The 24263-nt window shown below is 39.0% G+C and overlaps 1 protein-coding gene across 2 annotated transcripts; it reads left to right on the forward strand.

Moving 5' to 3' along the window:
- The first annotated feature begins 342 nt into the window (after positions 1 to 342).
- Positions 343 to 23828, forward strand: IL18 (interleukin 18). Of its 2 annotated transcripts, XM_003253149.4 has the most exons (6): positions 343 to 548; positions 11668 to 11754; positions 13109 to 13120; positions 16838 to 16972; positions 18387 to 18520; positions 23294 to 23828. In XM_003253149.4, exons 2-6 carry the CDS (start codon positions 11676 to 11678, stop codon positions 23513 to 23515), a joined length of 582 nt encoding a protein of 193 aa, XP_003253197.1. In that variant the 5' UTR covers positions 343 to 548; positions 11668 to 11675; the 3' UTR covers positions 23516 to 23828. The 2 variants fall into 2 exon arrangements, with proteins under 2 accessions (XP_003253197.1, XP_030684646.1); XM_030828786.1 differs by lacking the exons at positions 343 to 548; positions 11668 to 11754; positions 13109 to 13120 and adding an exon at positions 14610 to 16021 and having other exon boundaries at positions 23294 to 23581.
- Positions 23829 to 24263: the final 435 nt, after the last annotated feature.

The raw sequence follows: 24263 nt of genomic DNA on the forward strand, positions 1-24263 counted from the left end.
ATTCCGCATTGTAAAATAAGAAAAAGTTTTGTGCTGAAATGTGACCAGGAAGTCTGAAAATGAAGAGAGACAGATGACAAAAGAAGATGCTTCTAATGGACTAAGGAGGTGCTTTCTTAAAGTCAGAGGTACTCAGAAAGAGGTACAGGTTTTGGAAGGCACAGAGCCCCGACTTTTACGGAAGAAAAGATTTCATGAAAATAGTGATACTACATTAAAAGAAGTACTCATATCCTCTGCCACTTTATTTCAACTTCTATTGCCCTAGGAAAGAGCCTGTTTGAAGGCGGGCCCAAGGAGTGCTGGCAGCAGTCTCCTCCCTCCACCTTCTTCCTCATTCTCTCCCCAGCTTGCTGAGCCCTTTGCTCCCCTGGCGACTGCCTGGACAGTCAGCAAAGAGTTGTCTTCCAGTGCATTTTGCCCTCCTGGCTGCCAACTCTGGCTGCTAAAGCGGCTGCCACCTGCTACAGTCTACACAGCCTCGGGAAGAGGAAAGGGACCTCAGCCCTTCCAGATCGCTTCCTCTCGCAAGAAACTATTTGTCGCAGGTAAGAAATATCATTCTTCTTTATTTGGAAAGTCAGCCATGGCAATTAGAGGTAAATAAGCTAGAAAAGCAATTGAGAGGAATATAAACCATCTAGCATCACTACGATGAGCAGTCAGTATCAACATAAGAAATATAAGCAAAGTCAGAGTAGAATTTTTTTCTTTTATCAGATATAGGAGAGTATCACTTTAGAGGAGAGGTTCTCAAACTTTTTGCTCTCATGTTCCCTTTACATTAAGCGCATCAAATGTTAGCATAAGTAACATGTTTAAAGATAACTATGTACTTTTTTAACAACCAAAAAAAGCATAAAGAGTGACCCTTTTTTATTTTTACAAGTGTTTTAACTGGGTTAATAGAAGCCATATAGATCTGCTGGATTCTCATCTGCTTTGCATTCAGACTATTGCAATATTGCACAGAATGTAGCCTCTGGTAAACTCTTTTGTACGCTCATGAGAGAATGAGTGAAAAAGACAAATTACGTCTTAGAATTCTTAGAAATAGCTTTCACTTTAGGAACGCCCTGAGAATCACTGCTTTAGAGTGGTAAAATAAATAAGCTTCTCTTTAAAGGGAGTCTCAAGACAGAATCAGTTACATTAAAAGCAAACAAAAAATTTGCCCATGGTTAGTCATCTTATGAAATCTGCCACACCTTTGGACTGGGCTACAATTGGATAATATAGCATTCCCCGAGATAATTTTCTTTCACAATTAAGGAAAGGGCTGAATAAATATCTCTGTTTGAAGTTGAATAACAAAAATTAGGACCCCCTAAATTTTAGGACACCTAAAATTCCTCTTTTTTGCCTATATTCAGCTACTTTAAGTTCTATTAAATCTTCTTTCAGGGCAGGTGCAGTAGGTCATGCCTAGAATCTCAGGCAGGCCTGAGCCCAGGAATTTGAGACCAGCCAGGGCAACATAGTCTCTACAAAAAAATAAAAAATTACCTGGGTATGTTGGTGCATGCCTGTAGAACTACTCAGGATGCTGAGTATTGCTTGAGCCCAGGATAGTCAAATCTGTGGTGAGTTCAGCCACTAAACAGAGCGAGACTTTCACAAACAAACAAAAAAAAAAACTTCCTTCAAAATAACTTTTTATCTGCAATGTTTTCCTATTGCCTGTGAGATTAAATTTACTCTTTTACCTGATTTCCGAAGCCCTCCATAATCTAATCCCACTTTACCTTGTGTTCACTGCAAAACAGCAGGACTGTTCCACTACAATCCAAAAATCACAGGCAGGGTGCAGTGGCTCACACCTGTAATCCCAGCACTTTGGAAGGCCAAGGCAGGTGGATTGCTTCAGCTCAGGTGTTCAAGACCAGCCTGGGCAACATGGCAAAAACCCTGTCTCTCCAAAACATACAAAAATTAGCCAGACGTGGTAGTATGTGCCTGTAGTCCCAACTACTCAAAAGGCTGAGGCAAGAGGATCACTTGAGCCCAGGAGGTCAAGGCTACAGTGAGCCATGTTCGCTGTGTCATGCACTCCAGCCTGGGTGACAGAGCCAGACCATGTCTCAAAAAAAAAAAAGAAAGAAAAGAAAAGAAAGGAAAAAAAAAATCGCTCTATTCAATTCACCCCCACCACAACATTGTTTTGATTATCACATAAATGCTGGTCCATTTCCTTCTCTATCTATTCAAATCTTTAAGCATTCTTTGAGATTCAATTCAATTCTCCTTTTCAAACTAGGCCATTTAAACTACATCAGTTCCATTTTGATTTTTGCTTTGAGTCTACAGACTCAAAAACAAAAACTTAAAAACTTATTTTTTTCTTCTACTCTCACCTCTTCCACACTCACATACACACATTCATAATAAGATGGCAGAATGTTCAAGGAAAAAATGATTTATAGAACTGAAAAGTTAGGTTTTGATCTTGTTGCTGTCAAGCCGACTACCTACCTGATCTCAGGGAATTAGTTACGTAGCATGCTCCCTCATTTCATCCCATACCTATTCAACAGGATTGGAACTCCACAGCAAGGATAAACATAATCATAGTTGCTTTTCAAGTTCAAGGCGTTTTAACTTTTAATCTAGTAGTATGTTTGCTGTTGTTGTTGTTGTTTGCTGTTGTTGTTGTTGTTGTTTGCTGTTGTTGTTGTTGTTGTGTGAGATGGAGCCCTGCTCTGTCACCCAGGCTGGAGTGCAGTGGCATGAACTCGGCTCACTGCAACCTCCGCTTCATGGGTTCAATCAGTTTTCCTGCCTCAGTGTCCCAAGTAGCTGGGACTACAAGGCATATGTCACCATGCCCGGCTAATTTTTGTATTTTTAGTAGAAACGGGTGGGTTTCACCATGTTGGCCAGGCTGGTCTCGAACTCCTGACCTCAAGTGATCCAGCTGCCTCGGCCTCCCAAAGTGCTGGGATTACAGGCGTAAGCCACCGTGCCCAGCCTAATAGTATGTTTTTAAACTCTTAGTGGCTTAACAACGCTGATTGTATAATAAATATGCCATAAATATGTACTGTCTTAGAATTATGAAGAAGTGGTTACTAGGCCGTTTGCCACATATCATTGGTTCTCTCCTTACAGCTTTAACTAGAGTCTAGAATTTCAGGTTGGTAGAGCTGGAACAGACCTTAAAGATCGACTATCCAACTTCCTTATCCAAATGAGGAAACTGAGACCCTTAAAATTAAGTGACTTGCCCCAGACAAAACTGGAACTCATGTGTTCTAATTTCCATCATGAAATTCTGCCATTCACTAGCCTCTGGCTAGTTGTCAAAGTATTGCATAACTAAATTTTTTTGTTTGTTTTAAAGAACAAATTGTCACTGCTTACTCCTGGGAGGATCTTTCTGAGGTGGTTTATAACTCTTAAAAAAAAAAAAAGTCAATAGTCTGAGAATTTTAGATGAAATAGTCAAAGCATTTTTATCCAATGGATACTATTATTTTCATAGATTAGAGTTGAAGCAAAGAAACATGGATGAGAAAGGAAGAGGAAAATTGAGGAGAGGAGGAATGGGAATGAGAACACACCACTTGTAATCAGTCATAGATGTATTGAGAACTAACAAGAAGAACTGTAAGAAAATAAGAATGAAGAATTCAAAATCAACACATGAAATAAAAAAGAAACTACTAGGGAAAAATGGAGAAGACATTTAAAAAATTATTCTATTTTTTAAATTCTGTTTTCAGGCTTCCCTCCTGTTCTTCCTCCTTCTCATTGGCTTTCAGGTAGAGGGAAAGTTTAAGATAGAAAAAATATATATATTCTACACATCCCTTTCTATGCTGTTGTCATGGCAACAAGGTTTATCATAGCAAACTTTTATTCATACAACATTTATTGAGTTCTTACTGTGTGGTAAGCTCTTTCCAAGTGTTGAAGATTCAGGGGAAAAAAGGACAACTCCTTGTCTTAAAACTCAGATGGAAGCTGAACAGACCTATTTTTAATCAAAGTAATCTCAATTCAGGGTAGTAAGAGCTATTTAAGAAGCATGAACAGGTGTGAAGGAGGTGGGACTCTGAGGAGAGAATAATTAGCTAGGAATGAAAGAGCAGAGAAGTTTTCATAGAGGAACTATTAAAGAGATACGGGATGAAAGATGAGGCAGGGTTTGCAGGCAAAAAAAAAAAAAAAAAAAGCAGGGGAAGGGGAAGTTCTGGTCTGGCAGAGAGAATAACTCTGGCAACAACAGAGGAGAGTCTGGAAGCAAGAAAACCAAGTAGAAGAGTATTAAAATAGAAGATGCCAGGGGTGATGAGGGCTTGATTTAAAACAGTGCTGTTGGAGACGGAGAGGAGATACCAAATTCTGGAGACATTTCTGAGTTAGAATCTACAGTATTTATCAGACAAGGGAAAGATTAGATAAAGGAGTTAAGAATGACTCCCAGGTTTCAGTTTTGGGCAGGTAACTAGGACATGTTTTGAAAAGTAATTTATTAGATCTCTTACCATTGGAACTATGTATCTGGAGCCAAATTAAAATTTGTACATGTATATAACTCTCCCCCCCACCAGTAACTACTACCCTAACTCTCTACTTTGTAGCCAGACTTCCTAAAAGAATAGTTTGTAGTCACTGTCCTTACTTTTCCCCCTCCCATTCTGTCCTAGATATTTGTCCACCTACCATCTGCTGCCTCCACTTTACCCAAACTGTTCTACGGTTACCCAAAACTTCCTAATTGCCAAATTCAATGAACAAGTGTAAGCTTATATGTAAATTAGGAGCTCTGCAGTTTCTGATTTCAAGCAGCCCCTCCTGAAACTCTTTCTCTTTTGACTTCTGTGATACATCTCAGATTTACAAAACTGAACTAATTATTTTACACTTGAGCTGTATTTTCATTCTTTTTTCTTAATGAATGAGGTAACCACTCAACAAATTGCCCAATCCAAAAACTACGAAGTCATCCTCAGTTCCTCCTTCTTCTGTTTGACCCACAACAGATCAGCTGAGAAATCCTGCTGTTTAGTATCTCTTGAATTCACTACCTTAATTTATAGCCTCATCAACTCTTAACTGTTAAAATTGCTTCAGTAGTTGTTGTCTGACCTCTGTCCCATCTTGTTCAATCAGGTCCCTTCTTTTGTTCTTGGTGGTGGTGTTTTTTTTTTTTTTTTTTTTTTTTTTTTTGAGACGCAGTCTTGCTCTGTCGCCCAGGCTGGAGTGCAGTGGCGCGATCTCGGCTCACTGCAGGCTCCGCCCCCCGTGGTTCACGCCATTCTCCTGCCTCAGCCTCCCGCGTAGCTGGTACTACAGGCGCCCGCCACCTCGCCCGGCTAATTTTTTGTATTTTTAGTAGAGACGGGGTTTCACCGTGTTAGCCAGGATGGTCTCGATCTCCTGACCTCGTGATCTGCCCGCCTCGGCCTCCCAAAGTGCTGGGATTACAGGCTTGAGCCACCGCGCCCAGCCTTTAATGTAATTTTAAATAATTTTATATATGATAATGTTATCCAAGTGCTAAGGGATGTATTGTTACTGCTGTGCAAAAAAAAAAAAAAAAAAAAAAAAAAAAAAAAAAAAAAAAAAAAAAACCAACTCTAAATAAGTATGTTGAAACCAAGGTTTTATGCAAGAAAACAATATTAAAAAGGCCAAAGTACCACCATAATAGGCTGTGTGGAGACAGCAGGCTACAAAACACTAGTAATAATGCTGAGAAAGTTGAAAAAAAGATAGCAAGCAACAATATGCTTTGGTAGTTGTAGGTTTATGTACTCCAAGAATATCTCCTCTCAAACTTTTACGTTTTTTTCCAAAGAAAAGTTAACTTTGGCCAGGCGCAGTGGCTCACGCCTGTAATCCCAGCCTTTGGGAGGCCAAGGCGGGCAGATAACCTGAGGTCAGGAGTTCGAGACCAGCCTGACCAACATGGAGAAACCCACCCCCCTCACTACTAAAAGAACACAAAATTAGGCCAGGCACGGTGGCTCACCCCTGTAATCCCAGCACTTTGGGAGGCTGAAGCAGGAAGATCACCTGAGGTCAGTAGTTCGAGACCAGCCATGGAGAAACCCCGTCTCTACTAAAAATACAAAATTAGCCGGGCATGGTGGCGCATGACTGTAATCCCAGCTACTCAGGAGGCTAAGGCAGGAGAATCACTTGAACCTGGGCAGTGGAGGTTGCAGTGAGCTGAGATCGCGCCATTGCACTCCAGCCTGGGCAACAAGAGCGAAACTCTGTATCCAAAAAAAAAAGAAAAGAAAAGTTAACCTTGAACTATGTGAGATCTTTAGAAATGCATTCTTTCTGTAAAATGTGACTACATTTGCCTTATTTATGGTAAAAATGTTGAGGCCTCAAACAACCCATGTTTTCTCAGTCTCCCTGCTGCCTAGCCTTTGTTCACATTGCCTCTTCTTGGTGGAAGCTCTTCCTCTGGCCTTGAAAATGCCTGCTTCTCTTTCAAGGCAGCACAGTCATCACTTCCTGTGGTAACCTTCTCCAGCACCATCAAACAGAAAGAATGAATCTCTTGTAAATTCAGCTCTTATATCATTCATTACATTGTTTTGTAACTCTTTATAGATTCTTCTCTCCCACTAGACTCTGAGTCACTGGAGAGTAGGAGCTAACTCTCATTCATGTGTGGCTTGGTCAGCTACTGGCCACATTCCTGATGCATAGTTCATGCTCAAACCTTAACTGGTGAATCAGCTCAAATATTGTCCTTCTGTAAATCCATTCACTCATTGGCTAACTATGTACTCAAAATAGTAAACACCAGTAATTTAATCCAATTCCTGCCCATACTGCTGAATACATTTCAGGTGAATTACTTTAATAAATATGTGTGTATTACGTAACATTAAGGTTTGTAGAGAAGATCATGCTAGTCATTATTTCACCAACTGGTGACGAATCAAAACACAGAGTGCCTCTCAGGTTAACAAATGTCTGCCTTCTTAGTTAATGCAGTCATTAACAAACACCTTCTGATGCTGATAATAGGGCCGTGTTCAGCAATGAAGCCATAAAGGTGAATAAAGAAAATGCCTTCATGGAGTTCACAGCCTAGTCATTATTGTTCTGATTTTTAATATTAATGTTGGTTTGGGTTTTGGTAAAAAATGTTTAGACTTATCTCAGTGATCTTTTCATCCTTTGCTATATTATTTTTCTCTAAGAGTCTTCCTTATCCCCTCCTTTAAAAAAGTAGGTGATAACTCTAAATTATAAATTTAAATATTATAAATATTTAATATTTATAATATATTTATAATATTTATAAATATTTAATATTTATAATATTTAAATGTTTGATGAATATTTAAATTTTATAATATTTAAATGTTTATTTAAATTCATTTGTACATCAGTTTTTATTTTATTTAAATGTGTTGGCCAGGCATGGTGGCTGACACCTATAATCCCAGAACTTTGAGAGGCCAAGTCAGGCAAATCACTTGAGCTCAGGAGTTCAAGACCACCTGGGCAACGTGGTCAAACCCCATCTCTACCAAACATACGAAAACTTATCTGGGTGTGGTGGCACGCATCTGTGGTCCCAGCTACTTGGAAGGCTAAGATGGGAGAATCGCTTGAACCCAGGTGAGAGGGGTGGTGTGGATGTTGCAGTGAGCTGAGATCGTGCCACTGCACTCCAACCTGGGTGACAGAGTGAGACTCCATCTCAAAAAAAAATATTATTTAAATAAGATAAATTTAATAACTGTTCATACTTAGATAAGCATAAGGAACTAAACCTAGATAAAACTGTTAAATCAGGCCAGTGACTCATGCCTGTAATCTCAAGCACTTTGGGAGGCCAAGAAGAGAGAATGTCTTGAGTCCAGGAGTTAAAGACCAGCCTGGACAACATAATGAGATCCCATCTCTATTAAAAAAGAAAATAAACCTGTTAAATAGCTGCCAACTCACAAGTATTTGTGGTTAGCTTAATTTGCATTAGGTTTTTTCAACTGAGTTTTAATTTCCTGCTTACATATATGCTTGCTTTTAGATTATGTTAGAAAGAATTTGAGTCAGTTCTCTACCTATGAACACAGTTTTATGGCTACTCCTCTGTGTACCATTGACAATTGTGACTCACCCATCTTCCTTAGAGCCCCAACCGTAAATGCCTTCAGGAACCCAAGGCACCACTGAATTCTAGTGTAGGGGCTCCCTAATTATTTTTGTGGCATGGGCTTTCATGGGAAATATGAAGACTGTGGACCCCTTCTCAGAACAATGTTTTTACAGACATAAAATTAAATACTTAACTGTATAAAGGAAACCTATTATATTAGAACAGAGTTATCAAAAAATTTTTACCTACTTCAAGTTACGCTACAAGGCTATAGTAACCAAAACAGCACGGTACTGGTATAAAAACAGACACATATGTCAACGGAACAGAATAGAGAACCCAGAAATAAAGCCACATACTAGGCCAACTGATTTTTGGCAGAGCTGACAGGAATATACAACGGGAAAAGGACACCAGTTTCAATAAATGGTGCTGGGAAAATTGGGTAGCTATATGCAGAAGGAATGAAAGTGGACCCATATCTCTCACCATGTATAAAAATCAACTCGCCGGGCGCGGTGGCTCAAGCCTGTAATCCCAGCACTTTGGGAGGCCAAGGCGGGCGGATCACGTGGTCAGGAGATCGAGACCATCCTGGCTAACACGGTGAAACCCCGTCTCTACTAAAAATACAGAAAAATTAGCCAGGCCTGGTGGCAGGCGCCTGTAGTCCCAGCTACTCAGGAGGCTGAGGCAGGAGAATGGCGTGAACCTGGGAGGCGGAGCTTGTAGTGAGCCGAGATCGCGCCACTGCACTCCAGCCTGGGCGACAGAGCGAGACTCCATCTCAAAAAAAAAAAAAAAAAAATCAACACAAGATGGATTAAAGACTTAAATGTAAGACCTGAAACTGTAAAATGGAAAAAAAAAAACCTAGAGAAAACTCTTCTGGACATTGGCCTAGGTAAAGAATTCATGAACAAGCCCACAAAAGCACAGGCAATAAAAACAAAAATAGACATATGGGACTTAATTAAACTAGAGAGCTTCTATACAGCAAAAGAAATAATCAACAGAGTAAATAGACAACCTGCAGATTGGGAGAAAATACTTGCAAACTATACATCTGACAGGGGACTAATATCTCAAATTTACAAGGAACTCAAACAGCTCACAACAGAAAAACAAATAATCTCATCAAAAAATGAGGTAAGGACACAAGTAGATATTTTTCAAAAGAAGACATACAAATGGCCAACAAGCATGAAAAAATGCTTGTCAACACTAATCATCATAGAAATGCAAATTGAAACCACAATGAGGTACTATCTTATACCAATCAGAATGGCTGTTATTACAAAAAATAACATATATTGTTGAGGATGCAGAAAAAGGAACCACTTAAGCACTCTTGGTGGGAATATAAATTTATAAAACCTCTATAGAAAATAATATGGTGATTTCTCAAATAAGTGATAGAACTACCCTTTGATCCAGCAATCCCACTACTGTATATCTACCCAGAGGGAATCATTATACCAAAAAGATACCTGCATTTGTATGTTTATTTACAGCACTATTCACAATAGCAAAGATATAAAATCAACCTAAGTTGTTCATCAACTGATGGTTGGATAAAGAAAATATGGTGTGTGTGTGTGTGTGTGTCTGTGTCTGTATGCATATATGCAATGGAATATTATTCAGCCATAAGAAAGAATGAAATCATCTCTTTTGCAGCAACATGGATGGAACTGGAGGCCATTATCTTAAGTGAAACGACTACGACTCAGACACAGAAAGGCAAATACCTCATGTTCTCACTTATGAGTGGGAGCTAAGTAGTGCAGATGCATAGACAATATAGAATGATAAACAATAGAGACTCAAAAGGTGGGGGAAGTGAGAGGGAGGTGGATGAGAAATACTTAATGGATACAAAGTGTGCTATTCCAGTGATTGATACACTCAAAGCCCTAACTTCACCACTATGCAATATGTTCATGAAACAAAATTACACTTGTGCCCCATAAATTTATACAAGTAAAATAAAAATACAAAAAAACTTTATATGTAAACTTGTCATAATAAGTACAAATGCTTATTGGCATAATAAGTACAAAGAAACATGTCTGATAGCATGGTTTTGACATTTGCTTCTCTGTCAAACACTTCAATTCACTGAAAGAAAACAGCTTATGATACATCTTTAAGAAAGCATGTTTACATTTGCCTTTTAAACTGGATATGAAACTCATTTAATAAAAACCAATGCAGAAAAGAAAAAATAAATTGTAAGTTTAAATATTAATGTTTAATAAAATTTTATTTTATTTAAACTTATTAAATAAAATAAATAATAACCATCCACATTTGGATGTGTATAAGGAACTAAATCTAGACAAAACTGTTGTATAACACCAACTGACAACTATTTTGGGGTTAGCTTAATTCAGATTAATTTTTTTAAACTGAGTCTTAAATTCCTGCTTACTCTACCATACATGCTAGGCCTCATATCATGCTAGAAAAATTTTGAGCACAGATTTATGAATACTCTCCTGCATACCATTTAATTTTTAAACAAATTTTGATGCAGTATATATGTGCCTTTTTACCAACACATTAAATAATAAGATCTACTGTGAGAACTAAACTTCTGTAATTTCAAAGTAGTAATGAGTTTAAACCATGTCTCAAGATCTCTGCAATAATTGTAGCACAATAGAAAATAGGTATTTCTATTAATGACAGAGTCACACGTACTACTAATAATACTGTGGTTTGTTTCCTGCAACTCATCATGGAAGGAATGCTAAATTTCAGAAGCTGGTGAAAATACATGTGTATTTTCTTCCCCATCCAAGTTCACAGATTTCTCACATTGAGAACTCCTATTCCATAACAAAATTCTAGAAGCCCGCACACCATATTCGAAGAGGGGCAGAAAGGAAGAGCAAATAGAAGGATTTAAATTTTTTTCAAATCCTGTATGCCTTGATTTTACAGCAAGATTGTATTTATGTATTACTTGTGTTAAAAATATAGTATAATCTAGACTCCAGATCAAAAACCACTGCTGCTCAGGGAGAAAGAGGGCCATCAAATGCCAGAGCGCTTCAGCCTTCTCCCACCCTGCCTGTACCCTCAGATGGAAGCACTTTTTTATCATTGTTTCACCTTTACCACTTTGACAATGAAGTCACTAACCTTCCGCCTCTCACCCATAGGAACCCACTGGTTGTAAGAGAAGGATGAAGCCAGTCCTTCCTAAAGGGCAGGATTAGATGTGTTTCTGGCATCATCAGATGAAACTATATTTATATTGATAATATATTTATATTGATAATATATTTATATTTCTCAAGGAATACTAAAATAATGATTCAGTTCAGTACTGGGCCATTTATCTACCCTTTATAATATTGTTTAATGAGAAAATGCTTTCTATCTTCCAAATATCTGATGATTTGTAAGAGAACACTTAAACATGGGTATTCATAAGCTGAAACTTCTGGCATTTATTGACTGTCAAGATTGTTCATCAGTATACTAGGTGATTGACTGACCACTGAACTTGAAGGTAGTATAAAGTAGTAGTAAAAGGTACAATCATTGTCTCTTAACAGATGGCTCTTTGCTTTCATTAGGAATAAAGATGGCTGCTGAACCAGTAGAAGACAATTGCGTCAACTTTGTGGCAATGAAATTTATTGACAATACGCTTTACTTTATAGGTAAGGCTAATGCCATAGAACAAATACCAGGTTCAGATAAATCTATTCAACTAGAAAAGATGTTGTGAGGTGAACTATTAAGTGACTCTTTTTGTCACCAAATTTCATTGTAATATTAATGGCTCTTAAAAAAAAATAGTGGACCTCTAGAAATTAACCATAACATGTCCAAGGTCTCAGCACTTTGTCACACCACGTGTCCTGGCACTTTAATAAGCAGTAGCTCACTCTCCAGGTGGCAGTAAGTGCACATCATGAAAATCCCAGTTTTCATGGGATTTCCATGGGAAAAATCCCAGTACAAAACTGGGTGCATTCAGGAAATACAATTTCCCAAAGCAAATTGGCAAATTATGTAAGAGATTCTCTAAATTTAGAGTTCTGTGAATTACACCATTTTATGTAAATATGTTTGACAAGTAAAAATTGATTCTTTTTTTTTTCTGTTGCCCAGGCTGGAGTGCAGTGGCACAATCTCTGCTCACTGCAACCTCCACCTCCTGGGTTCAAGCAATTCTCCTGCCTCAGCCTTCTGAGTAGCTGGGACTACAGGTGCATCCCACCATGCCTGGCTAATTTTTGTATTTTTACTAGAGACAGGGTTTTGCCACGTTGTCCAGGCTGGTCTTGAACTCCTGATCTCAGATGATCCTCCTGCCTCGGCCTCCCAAAGTGCTAGGATTACAGGCATGAACCACCACACACAGCCTAAAAATTGATTCTTATGATTAATCTTCTGTGAACAATTTGGCTTCATTTGAAAGTTTGCCTTCATTTGAAACTTTCATTTAAAAGCCTGAGCAACAAAGTGAGACCCCATCTCTACAAAAAATTGAAAAATATCCTGTGGACACCTCCTACTTTCTTTGGAGGCTGAAGCAGGAGGATCACTTGAGCCTAGGAATTTGAGCCTGCCGTGAGCTATGATCCCACCCCTTCACTCCAGCCTGCATGACAGTAGACCCTGACACACACACACACACACACAAACAAAACCTTCATAAAAAATTATTAGGTGAGTTTTCTTAGGTGACTTTCCATTTAAGCAATCAATTTAAAAGTAAAATCTCTTATTTTATAAAACTTATTTTTAGTTACATATTGAAATTTCTAAACCCTAGGTTTAAGTTTTATGTCTAAATTATCTGAGAACACACTAAGTCTGATAAGCTTCATTTTATGGGCCTTTTGGATGATTATATAATATTCTGATGAAAGCCAAGACAGACCGTTAAACCATAAAAATAGGAGTTCGAGAAAGAGGAGTAGCAAAAGTGAAAGCTAGAATGAGATTAAATTCTGAGTTGAAATACAAAATTTTACATATTCTGTTTCTCTTTTTTCCCCCTCTTAGCTGAAGATGATGGTAAAGTATAAATGAATTTATTTTTCTTTGCAAACTAAGTATCTGCTTGAGACACATCTATATCACCATTGTCAGCTGAGAAAAAAAAATGGTTCTCATAATACCAATGTATTTGGAAAGCCAATCTGCCCTCAAAGAAATGTGGACTCAGTAGCACAGCTTTGGAATGAAGATGATCATAAGACATACAAAGAAGAAACTCTAGCAAAAGATGCTTCTCTACGCCTTAAAAAATTCTCCAGCTCTTAGAATCTACAAAATAGACTTTGCCTGTTTCATAGGTCCTAAGATTAGCACCAAGTCACGGATTCTGTTGCGGGGGGAGCGTTGCATAGGAAAAAGGGATTGAAGCATTAGAATTGTCCAAAATCGGTAACACCTCCTCTCAGAAATGCTTTTGGAAGAAGCTTGGGAGGTTCCCGGGTTGGTGGTGGGGGGGTGGCAGAAAATTCTGGAAGTAGAGGAGATAGGAATGGGGGGGGCAAGAAGACCACATTCAAAGGCCAAGATCTGAAAGACACCATGGCATTTATGATGAATTCAGGGTAATTCAGAATGGAAGTAGAGTAGGAGTAGAAGGCTGGTGAGAGAAGCCAGAGTGATAAACAGGGTGTAGAGCAAGACGTTCTCTTACCCCAAGATGTGAAATTTGGACTTTGTCTTGGAGATAATAGGGTTAATGAAGCACAATATGTATTAGCTAGGGTAAAGATTAGTTTGTTGTAACAAAGACATCCAAAGATACAGTAGCTGAATAAGATAGAGAATTTTTCTCTCAAAGAAAGTCTAAGTAGGCCGCTCAGAAGCAGTATGGCTGGAAGCAACCTGATGATACTGGGACCCCCAGCTTTCTTCAGTCTTGTTACCCACCATCCCCCAGTTGTTGATCTCACTCACATAGTTGAAAATCATCATACTTCCTCGGTTCATATCCCAGTTATCAAGAAAGGGTCAAGATAAGAGAAGTCAGGCTCATTCCTTTCAAAGACTCTAATTGGAAGTTAAACACATCAATTCCCCTCATATTCCATTGACTAGAATTTAATCACATGGCCACACCAAGTGCAAGGAAATCTGGAAAATATAATCTTTATTCCAGGTAGCCATATGATTCTTTAAAATTCAGAAATTATATATATATATATATATATATATAATTTTTTTTTTTTTTTTTTTTTTTTTTTGAGACAGAGTCTCGCTCTGTCGCCCAGGCTGGAGTGCAGTGGCGCAATCTCGGCTCACTGCAAGCTCTGCCTCCCGGGTTCATGCCATTCTCCTGCCTCAGCCTCTCCGAGTAGCTGGGACTACAGGCGCCCGCCACTACGCCCGGCTAATTTTTTTTTGTATTTTTAGTAGAGACGGGGTTTCACCGTGGTCTCGATCTCCTGACCTCGTGATCCGCCCGCCTCGGCCTCCCAAAGTGCTGGGATTACAAGCGTGAGCCACCGCGCCCGGCCAGAAATAATATATTTTTTAAATATCATTCTGACTTTGGTATAAAGAATTGATGGTGTGGGGTGAGAAGGACAAAAGGGTTGAGAGGCTATTATTTTAGTTCTTACAAGAAATGATGGTAGACATAGGGGAGTGCTGATGAGGAGCTGTGAATGGATTTTAGAAACACTTGAGAGAATCAAGAGGACATGATTTAGGGTTGGACTTGGAAAGGAGAAGAAAGTAGAAAAGGTGATGCCTACATTTTTCACTTAGGCAATTTGTACCATTCAGTGAAATAGGAAACAAGGGAAGAAGAGCAGGTTTTTGTGTATACAAAGAGGAGGATGGATGACGCATTGAGTTTTGGATCTGAGATGTTTGTGGAACATCCTAGTGGAGATGTCCAAAAACTCTTCTACATGTGGTTCTGAGCTCAGGACAAAGATTTGGGCTGGAGATAGAGATATTGAAGGCTTATGCATAGAAATGGCATTTGAATCTATAGAGATAAAAAGACAAATCAGAGGAAATGTGTAAAGTGAGAGAGTAAAAGCCAAGTACCAAACTGGGGGGAATACCTACATTTAAAGGATGCAGTAGAAAGAAGCTAATACAGAACAGAGAGCAGACTAACCAAAAGGGAAGAAGAAAAACGAAGAGAATTCCACCGACTCCCAGGAGAGCATTTCAAGATTGAGGGGATAGGTGTTGTGTTGAATTTTGCAGCCTTGAGAATCAAGGGCCAGAACACAGCTTTTAGATTTAGCAACAAGGAGTATGGTGATCTCAATGAAAGCAGCTTGGAGGCAGAGGCAGATTGCAATGAGTGAAACAGTGAATGGAAGTTGAAGAAATGATACAGACAATTCTTGCTAAAAGCTTGGCTGTTAAAAGGAGGAGAGAAACAAGACTGGCTGCAAAGTGAGATTGGGTTGATGGAGCAGTTTTAAATCTCAAAGAGCTTTGTGCTTTTTTTGATTATGAAAATAATGTGTTCATTGTAACTAATTGAGGCAATGAAAAAAATAATATGAAAGACAAAAATATAAAAACCACCCAGAAATAATGATAGCTACCATTTTGATACAATATTTCTACACTTCTTTCTATATATATATATATAAAATATATACAGACACAGAAATGCTTATATTTTTATTAAAAGGGATTGTACTATACCTAAGCTGCTTTTTCCAGTTAGTGATATATATGGACATCTCTCTATGGCAACGAGTAATTGCAGTTATATTAAGTTCATGATATTTCACAATAAGGGCATATCTTTGCCCATTTTATTTAATCAATTCCTAATTGGTGAATGCTTGTTTCCAGTTTGTTGTTGTTATTAACAATGTTCCCATAAGCATTCCTGTACAAAAATGTTCACACATTTGTCTGATTTTTTCTTCAGGATAAAACTCAGGAGGTAGAATTGCTGGGTTGATAGAAGAGAAAGGATGATTGGTAAATCAAAGCTTCAGTAGAGGGTACATGGCGAGCACAAATGGGATCAGCCCTAGACACCAGAAATGGCACCTTCGCATTTCCCCTTGAGACAAAAGGAAGAGAGGAAATAACTGGTGCTGCCAGAGTTAAATTTGTACATGGAGTAGCAGGAAATCATTTGCTGAAAATGAAAACAGAGATGATGGTGTAGAGGTCCTGAAGAGAGCAAAGAAAATTTGAAATTGCGGCTATCAGCTATGGGAGAGAGTGCTGAACTGGAAAACAAAAGAATTATTGACAATTGATATGCTTGTAATGGCACCAATTTGAACCCTTGTGCCATTGTTCACCAGCAGCACTCAGCAGCCAAGTTTGGAGTTTTGTAGCAGAAAGACAAATAAGTTAGGGATTAAATATCCTGGCAAAATGGTAGACAAAATGAACTCTGAGATCCAGTGCACAGGGGAGGAAGGGAAGACAGGAAGAGGTTAGATAGAGAGGAAATACAAGAGTCAGGAGACTGGAAGATGTTGTGAAATTTAAGAACACATAGAGTTGGAGTAAAAGTGTAAGAAAACTAAAAGGGTAAGAGACTGGTCAGAAAGTAGGATATTTGAAGTTAACACTTCAGAGGCAGAGTAGTTCTGAATGGTAACAAGAAATTGAGTGTGCCTTTGAGAGTAGGTTAAAAAACAATAGGCAACTTTAATGTAGCTACTTCTGGAACAGAAGATTGTCATTAATAGTTCTAGAAAACTAAAATATATAGCATACTTATTTGTCAATTAACAAATAAAGTATGTATTTTTAAATGAGATTTAACGTTTATTGTAGAAAACCTGGAATCAGATTACTTTCACAAGATGGAATCTAAATTATCAATCATAAGAAATTTGAATGACCAAGTTCTCTTCATTGACCAAGGAAATCGGCCCCTATTTGAAGATATGACTGATTCTGACTGTAGAGGTATTTTTTTTTTAATTCGTAAACATAGAAATGACTAGCTACTTCTTCCCATTCTGTTTTACTGCTTACATTTTTCTGTGCTAGTCCCAATCTTTAGATGAAAAGTCACAGGAGTAACAATAATTTCACTTACAAGAAACTTTATAAGGCATCCACGTTTTTTAGATGGGGTTAAAAATTGGATACAATAAGACATTGCTAGGGGTCATGCCTCTCTGAGCCTGCCTTTGAATCACCAATCCCTTTATTGTGATTGCATTAACTGTTTAAAACCTCTATAGTTGGATGCTTAATCCCTGCTTGTTACAGCTGAAAATGCTGATAGTTTTCAAAATATTAAAAATAAATACACACGCATTTCAAATGAGTCTGTCTTCCCCCAGAAACTTTAGAGTACAAGAGAAAAGGATTAAGTTGCCAGGTGTGGTGGCATCTATCTGTAATCCTAGCTACCTGGGAGGCTCAAGCAGGAGGATTGCTTGAGGCCAGGACTTTGAGGCTGTAGTACACTATGATCGTACCTGTGAATAGCCATTGCACTCCAGCCTGGGTGATATAGAGACCTTGTCTCTAAAATTAAAAAAAAAAAAAACAAAAAACTTAAAAAGAAAAGAAAATGATCAAGTCTACTGTGCCTTCCAAAATACGAATTCCAAATATCAAAGTTAGGCTGAGTTGAAGCAGTGAATGTGCATTCTTTAAAAATACTGAATACTTACCTTAACATATATTTTAAATATTTTATTTAGCATTTAAAAGTTAAAAACAATCTTTTAGAATTCACATCTTTAAAATACTCGAAAAAGTTGCAGCGTGTGTGTTGTGATACACATTAAACTGTAGGGCTGTTTGTTTGTTTGAGACGCAGTTTCACTCTGTCGCCCAGGCTGAAGTGCAGTGCAGTGGTGTGATCTCGGCTCACTACAACCTCCGCCTCCTAGGTTCAAGCGATTCTCATGCCTCAGCCTCCCGAGTAGCTGGGATTACAGGCACACACCACTTACACCTGGCTAATTTTTGTATTTTTAGTAGAGTTGGGGTTTCACCATGTTGGCCAGGCTGGTCTCAAACCCCTGACCTCAAGTGATCTGCCTGCCTTGGCCTCCCAAACAAACAACTCCACAGTTTAATATGTGTTACAACACACATGCTGCAAGGTTTATGAGTATTTTAACGATATAGATTATAAAAGGTTGTTTTTAACTTTTAAATGCTGGGATTACAGGCATGAGCCACTGTGCCAGGCCTGAACTGTGTTTTTAAAAATGTCTGACCAGCTGTACATAGTCTCCTGCAGACTGGCCAAGTCTCAAAGTGGGAACAGGAGTATTAAGGACTATCCTTTGGTTAAATTTCCGCAAATGTTCCTGTGCAAAAATTCTTCTAACTAGAGTTCTCATTATATTTATTTCAGATAATGCACCCCGGACCATATTTATTATAAGTATGTATAAAGACAGCAAGCCTAGAGGTATGGCTGTAACCATCTCTGTGAAGTGTGAGAAAATTTCAACTCTCTCCTGTGAGAACAAAATTATTTCCTTTAAGGTAAGACTGAGACTTACTTTGTTTTCAATCATGTTAATATATTTAATATAATTAGAAATATAACATTATTTCTAATGTTAATATAAATAATATAATAAGAAAACTCAAATATCCTCAGACCAACCTTTTGTCTAGAACAGAAATAACAAGAAGCAGAGAACCATTAAAATGAATACTTACTAAAAATTATCAAACTCTTTACCTATTGTGATAACGGTGGTTTTTCTGAGCCTGTCACAAGGAAGAGGAGATACAACACTTGTTTTATGACCTGCATCTACTGAATAATCAGTCTTTATACAAATAATACTGTAGAATACATATGTGAGTTATACATTTAAGAATAACATGTGACTTTCCAGAATGAGTTCTGCTATGAAGAATGAAGCTAATTATCCTTCTGTATTTCTACACCTTTGTAAATTATGATAATATTTTAATCCCTAGTTGTTTTGTTGCTGATCCTTAGCCTAAGTCTTAGACACAAGCTTCAGCTTCCAGCTGATGTATGTTATTTTTAATGTTAATGTAATTGAATAAAAGTTATGAGATCAGCTGTAAATGTAATGCTATAATTATCTGAAAGCCAGGTATAAAGTATTTCTGGCCTCTACTTTTTCTCTATTATTCTCCATTATTATTCTCTATTATTTTTCTCTATTTCCTCTATTATTGTTAGATAAACCACAATTAACTATAGCTACAGACTGAGCCAGTAAGAGTAGCCAGGGCTGCTTACAAATTGGCAATGCTTCAGAGGAGAATTCCATGTCATGAAGACTCTTTTTGAGTGGAGATTTGCCCGATAAATAACTGCTTTCATGCCCACCCAGTCCCCACTGAAAGACAGTTAGGATATGACCTTAGTGAAGGTACCAAGGGGCAACTTGGGAGGGAGAAAAAAGCCACTCTAAAATATAATCCAAGTAAGAACGGTGCATATGCAACAGATACAGCCCCCAGACAAATTCCTCAGCTATCTCCCTCCAACCAGAGTGCCACCCCTTCAGGTGACAATTTGGAGTCCCCATTCTAGACCTGACAGGCAGCTTAGTTATCAAAATGGCATAAGAGGCCTGGGATGGAAGGGTAGGGTGGAAAGGGTTAAGCATGCTGTTACTGAGCAACATAATTAGAAGGGAAGGAGATGGCCAAGCTCAAGCTATGTGGGATAGAGGAAAACTCAGCTGCAGAGGCAGATTCAGAAACTGGGATAAGTCCGAACCTACAAGTGGATTCTTGTTGAGGGAGACTGGTGACAATGTTAAGAAGATGGAAATAATGCTTGGCACTTAGTAGGAACTGGGCAAATCCATATTTGGGGGAACCTGAAGTTTATTCAATTTTGATGCCCTTTTAAAGAAAAAGAATGTGGCTGGGCATGGTGGCTCACACCTGTAATCCCAGCACTTTGGGGGGCCAAGGCGGGCGGATCACCTGAAGTCAGGAGTTCAAGACAAGCCTGACCAACATGGAGAAACCTCATCTCTACTAAAAATACAAAATTAGCTGGGCGTGGTGACGCATGCCTGTAATCCCAGCTACTGGGGAGGCTGAGGCAGGAGAATCTTTTGAACCCGGGAGGAAGAGGTTGCGGTGAGCCAAGATCGTGTCATTGCACTCCAGCCTGGGCAACAAGAGCGAAACTCGGTCTCAAAAAAAAAAAAAAAAAAAAAAAAATGTAAAATTACCAAAGGCATAAGCTTAATAATTTAATTCAAATTTTAAAAAGGGCGGGGGGTGGCTTGAAGAGATCTGTGCAAATGAGGGAATCTGACATTTAAGCTTCATCAGCATCATAGCAAATCTGCTTCTGGAAGGAACTCAGCAAATATTAGTTGGAGGGAGGGAGAGAGTGAGGGGTGGACTAGGACCAGTTTTAGCCCTTGTCTTTAATCCCTTTTCCTGTCACTAATAAGGATCTTAGCAGTGGTTATAAAAGTGGCCTAGGTTCTAGATAATAAGATACAACAGGCCAGGCATGGTGGCTCATGCCTATAATCCCAGCACTTTGGGAGGGCAAGGCGAGTGTCTCACTTGAGATCAAGAGTTCAAGACCAGCCTGGCCAACATGGCGATACCCTGTCTCTACTAAAAAAAAATACAAAAATTAGCCAGGCATGGTGGCACGCACCTGTAATCCCAACTACTTGTGAGCCTGAGGCAGGAGAATTGCTTGAAACCAGGAGGCGTAGGCTGCAGTGAGCCGAGATCACACCACTGCCCTCCAGCCTGGGTGACAGAATGAGACGTCATCTCAAAAAAAAAAAAAGATAAAACTGGCTGCTCTTATGTGCTCACCTTTCACTGTTGATTACTAGCTATAAAGTCCTATAAAGTTCTTTGGTCAAGAACCTTGACAACTCTAAGAGGGATTTGCTTTGAGAGGTTACTGTCAGTGTCTGTTTCATATATATACATATACATGTATATATGTATCTATATCCAGGCTTGGCCAGGGTTCCCTCAGACTTTCCAGTGCACTTGGGAGATGTTAGGTCAATATCAACTTTCCCTGGATTCAGATTCAACCCCTTCTGATGTAAAAACAAAACAAACAAACAAAAAAAAAATCCCTTTCCCCTTGGAGCACTCAAGTTTCACCAGGTAGGGCTTTCCAAGTTGGGGGTTCTCCAAGGTCATTGGGATTGCTTTCACATCCATTTGCTGTGTACCTTCCGTATGATGGCTGGGAGTGGTCAACATCAAAACTAGGAAAGCTACTGCCCAAGGATGTCCTTACCTCTATTCTGAAATGTGCAATAACTGTGATTAAAGAGATCACCTGTTCTACCTATCCACACTCTCACTTTCAACTGTAACTTTCTTTTTTTATTTTATTTTATTTTATTTTTTTTAGACAGAGTCTTGCTCTGTCGCCCAAGCTAGAGTGCAGTGGCACAATCTCAGCTCACTGCAAGCTCTGCCTCCTGGGTTCAGGCCATTCTCCTGCCTCAGCCTCCCCAGCAGTTGGGACTACAGGCACCTGCCACCACGCCCAGCTAATTTTTTGTATTTTTAGTAGAGACGGGGTTTCACCGTGTTAGCCAGGATGGTCTCGATATCCTGAACTTGTGATCCACCCACCTCAGCCTCCCAAAGTGCTGGGATTACAGGCGTGAGCCACCGCGCCCAGCTCAACTGTAACTTTCTATACTGGTTCATCTTCCTCTGTAATGTTACTAGAGCTTTTGAAGTTTTGGCTATGGATTATTTCTCATTTATACATTAGATTTCAGATTAGTTCCAAATTGATGCCCACAGCTTAGGGTCTCTTCCTAAATTGTGGTATATTGTAGACAGCTGCAGAAGTGGGTGCCAACAGGGAAACTAGTTTATACTTTCATCAACTTAAGACCCACACTTGTTGATAAAGAACAAAGGTCAAGAGTTATGACTATCGATTCCACAACTGATTGAGAAGTTGGAGGTGACCTCCACCACCCAGAGTCTTTCAGTCATCTTAGGAGGATGAAGAAATGCTATTTTAATTCTGGAGGTTTCTCTGTCAGTGCTTAGGATCATGGGAATCTGTGCTGCCATGAGGCCAAAATTAAGTTCAAAACATCTACTGGTTCCAGGATTAACATGGAAGAACCTTAGGTGGTGCCCACATGTTCTGATCCATCCTGCAAAATAGACATGCTGCACTAACAGGAAAAGTGCAGGCAGCACTACCAGTTGGATAACCTGCAAGATTATAGTTTCAAGTAATCTAACCATTTGTCACAGGACCCTATTCTGTGACTGAAACATACAAGAATCTGCATTTGGCCTTCTAGGGCAGGGCCCAGCCAAGTAGACCATATTCAGGACAGAAATTCAAGACTACTATGGAACTGGAGTGCTTGGCAGGGAGGCAGAGTCAAGGGCTGCCAACTGAGCCAATACAGCAGGCTTATACAGGAACCCAGGGCCTAGCCCTACAACAAGTATTGGGTCTATTCACAGTAAGTTTTAATTTCAGGCTCCACTGAAAGAGTAAGCTAAGATTCCTGGCACTTCCTGTCTCTCTCACAGTTGGCTCAGAAACGAGAACTGGACAGGCCAGGCATGGTGGCTCATACCTGGAATCCCAGCACTTTGGGAGGCCGAAGTGGGAGGATCACTTGAGGCCAGGAGTTCAGGACCAGCCTAGGCAACAAAGTGAGATACCCCCTGACCCCTTCTCTACAAAAATAAATTTTAAAAATTAGCCAGATGTGGTGGTGTATACTTACAATCCCAGCTACTCAGGAGGCTGAGGCAGGGGGATTGATTGATCCCAGGAGTTCAAGGCTGCAGTGAGCTATGATTTCACCACTGCGCTTCTGGCTGGGCAACAGAGCGAGACCCTGTCTCAAAGCAAAAAGAAAAAGAAACTAGAACTAGCCTAAGTTTATGGGAGGAGGTCATCAACGTCTTTAGCTGTGAATAGTTATAGAGGACAGAAACTGACATTAGCCCAAAAAGCTTGTGGTCTTTGCTGGAACTCTACTTCATCTTGAGCAAATGTGGACACCACTCAATGGGAGAGGAGAGAAGTAAGCTGTTTGATGAATAGGGGAAAACTAGAGGCCTGGACCTGAATATGCAAACCATGACAGGGAGAATAGGAGATTCGGAGTTAAGAAGGAGAGGAGGTCAGTATTGCTGTTCAGAGATTTTTTTATGTAACTCTTGAGAAGCAAAACTACTTTGGTTCTGTTCAGTAATATACTTCAAAACAAACTTCGTATATTCAAATTGTTCATGTCCTGAAATAATTAGGTAATGTTGTTTTTTTCTGTATAGGAAATGAATCCTCCTGATAACATCAAGGACACAAAAAGCGACATCATATTCTTTCAGAGAAGTGTCCCAGGACATGATAATAAGATGCAATTTGAATCTTCATCATACGAAGGATACTTTCTAGCTTGTGAAAAAGAGAGAGACCTTTTTAAACTCATTTTGAAAAAAAAGGATGAATTGGGGGATAGAGCTATAATGTTCACTGTTCAAAACGAAGCCTAGCTATTAAAATTTCATGCCAGGCGCAGTGGCTCACACCTGTAATTCCAGCCCTTTGGGAGGCCGAGGGGGGCGGATCACCAGAGGTCGGTAGTTCAAGACCAGCCTGACCAACATGGTGAAACCTTGTCTCTACTAAAAATACAAAAAATTAGCTAGGTGTGGTGACCCATGCCCGCAATCCCAGCTACTCAAGAGGCTGAGTCAGGAGAATCACTTGAACCCCGGAGGTGGAGGTTGTGGTGAGCCAAGATTGCACTGCAGCCTGGGCAACAAAAGCAAAACTCTATCTCAAAAAATAAAATAAATAAATAAATCATAACGTGAACTGTGAATTTTTATGTTTAGAAAGATTATGAGATTATTAGTCAATAATTATAATGGTGAAATAAAATAAATACTGGTCTTGCAAAACATCATTAAGAAATGAATGAACTTTCACAAAAGCAAATAGACTTTCCCTTATTTAAGTGAATAAAATATTTGCATAATGTTTAAAAAATTCATAGTTTGAAAACATTCTACATTGTTAATTGCCATATTAATTATACTTAATATAATTATTTTTAAATCTTTTGGGTTATTAGTCCTAATGACAAAAGATATTGATATTTGAACTTTCTAATTTTTAAGAATATCTTTAAACCATCAAGATTTTTATAAGGAGGCCACTTTACTTGACAAATTTCTGAATTGCTTCCAAAGTCAGTATATTTTTAAAATTCAGTTTGATCCTGAATCCAGCAACATA

The sequence above is a fragment of the Nomascus leucogenys genome, chromosome 15 (assembly GCF_006542625.1).
Source record: "Nomascus leucogenys isolate Asia chromosome 15, Asia_NLE_v1, whole genome shotgun sequence".
In the NCBI taxonomy this organism is placed as follows: Eukaryota; Metazoa; Chordata; class Mammalia; order Primates; family Hylobatidae; genus Nomascus; species Nomascus leucogenys.

What these genes read in the sequence shown, in the direction of transcription:
- IL18 (XM_003253149.4), top strand. Translation starts at nt 11,676, where the DNA reads ATGGCTGCTGAACCAGTAGAAGACAATTGCGTCAACTTTGTGGCAATG. An exon ending in GACTGATTCTGACTGTAGAG is followed by an intron (nt 16,973 to 18,386) that starts GTATTTTTTTTT and finishes TATTTATTTCAG; the next exon opens with ATAATGCACCCCGGACCATA. An exon ending in ACAAAATTATTTCCTTTAAG is followed by an intron (nt 18,521 to 23,293) that starts GTAAGACTGAGA and finishes TTTTCTGTATAG; the next exon opens with GAAATGAATCCTCCTGATAA.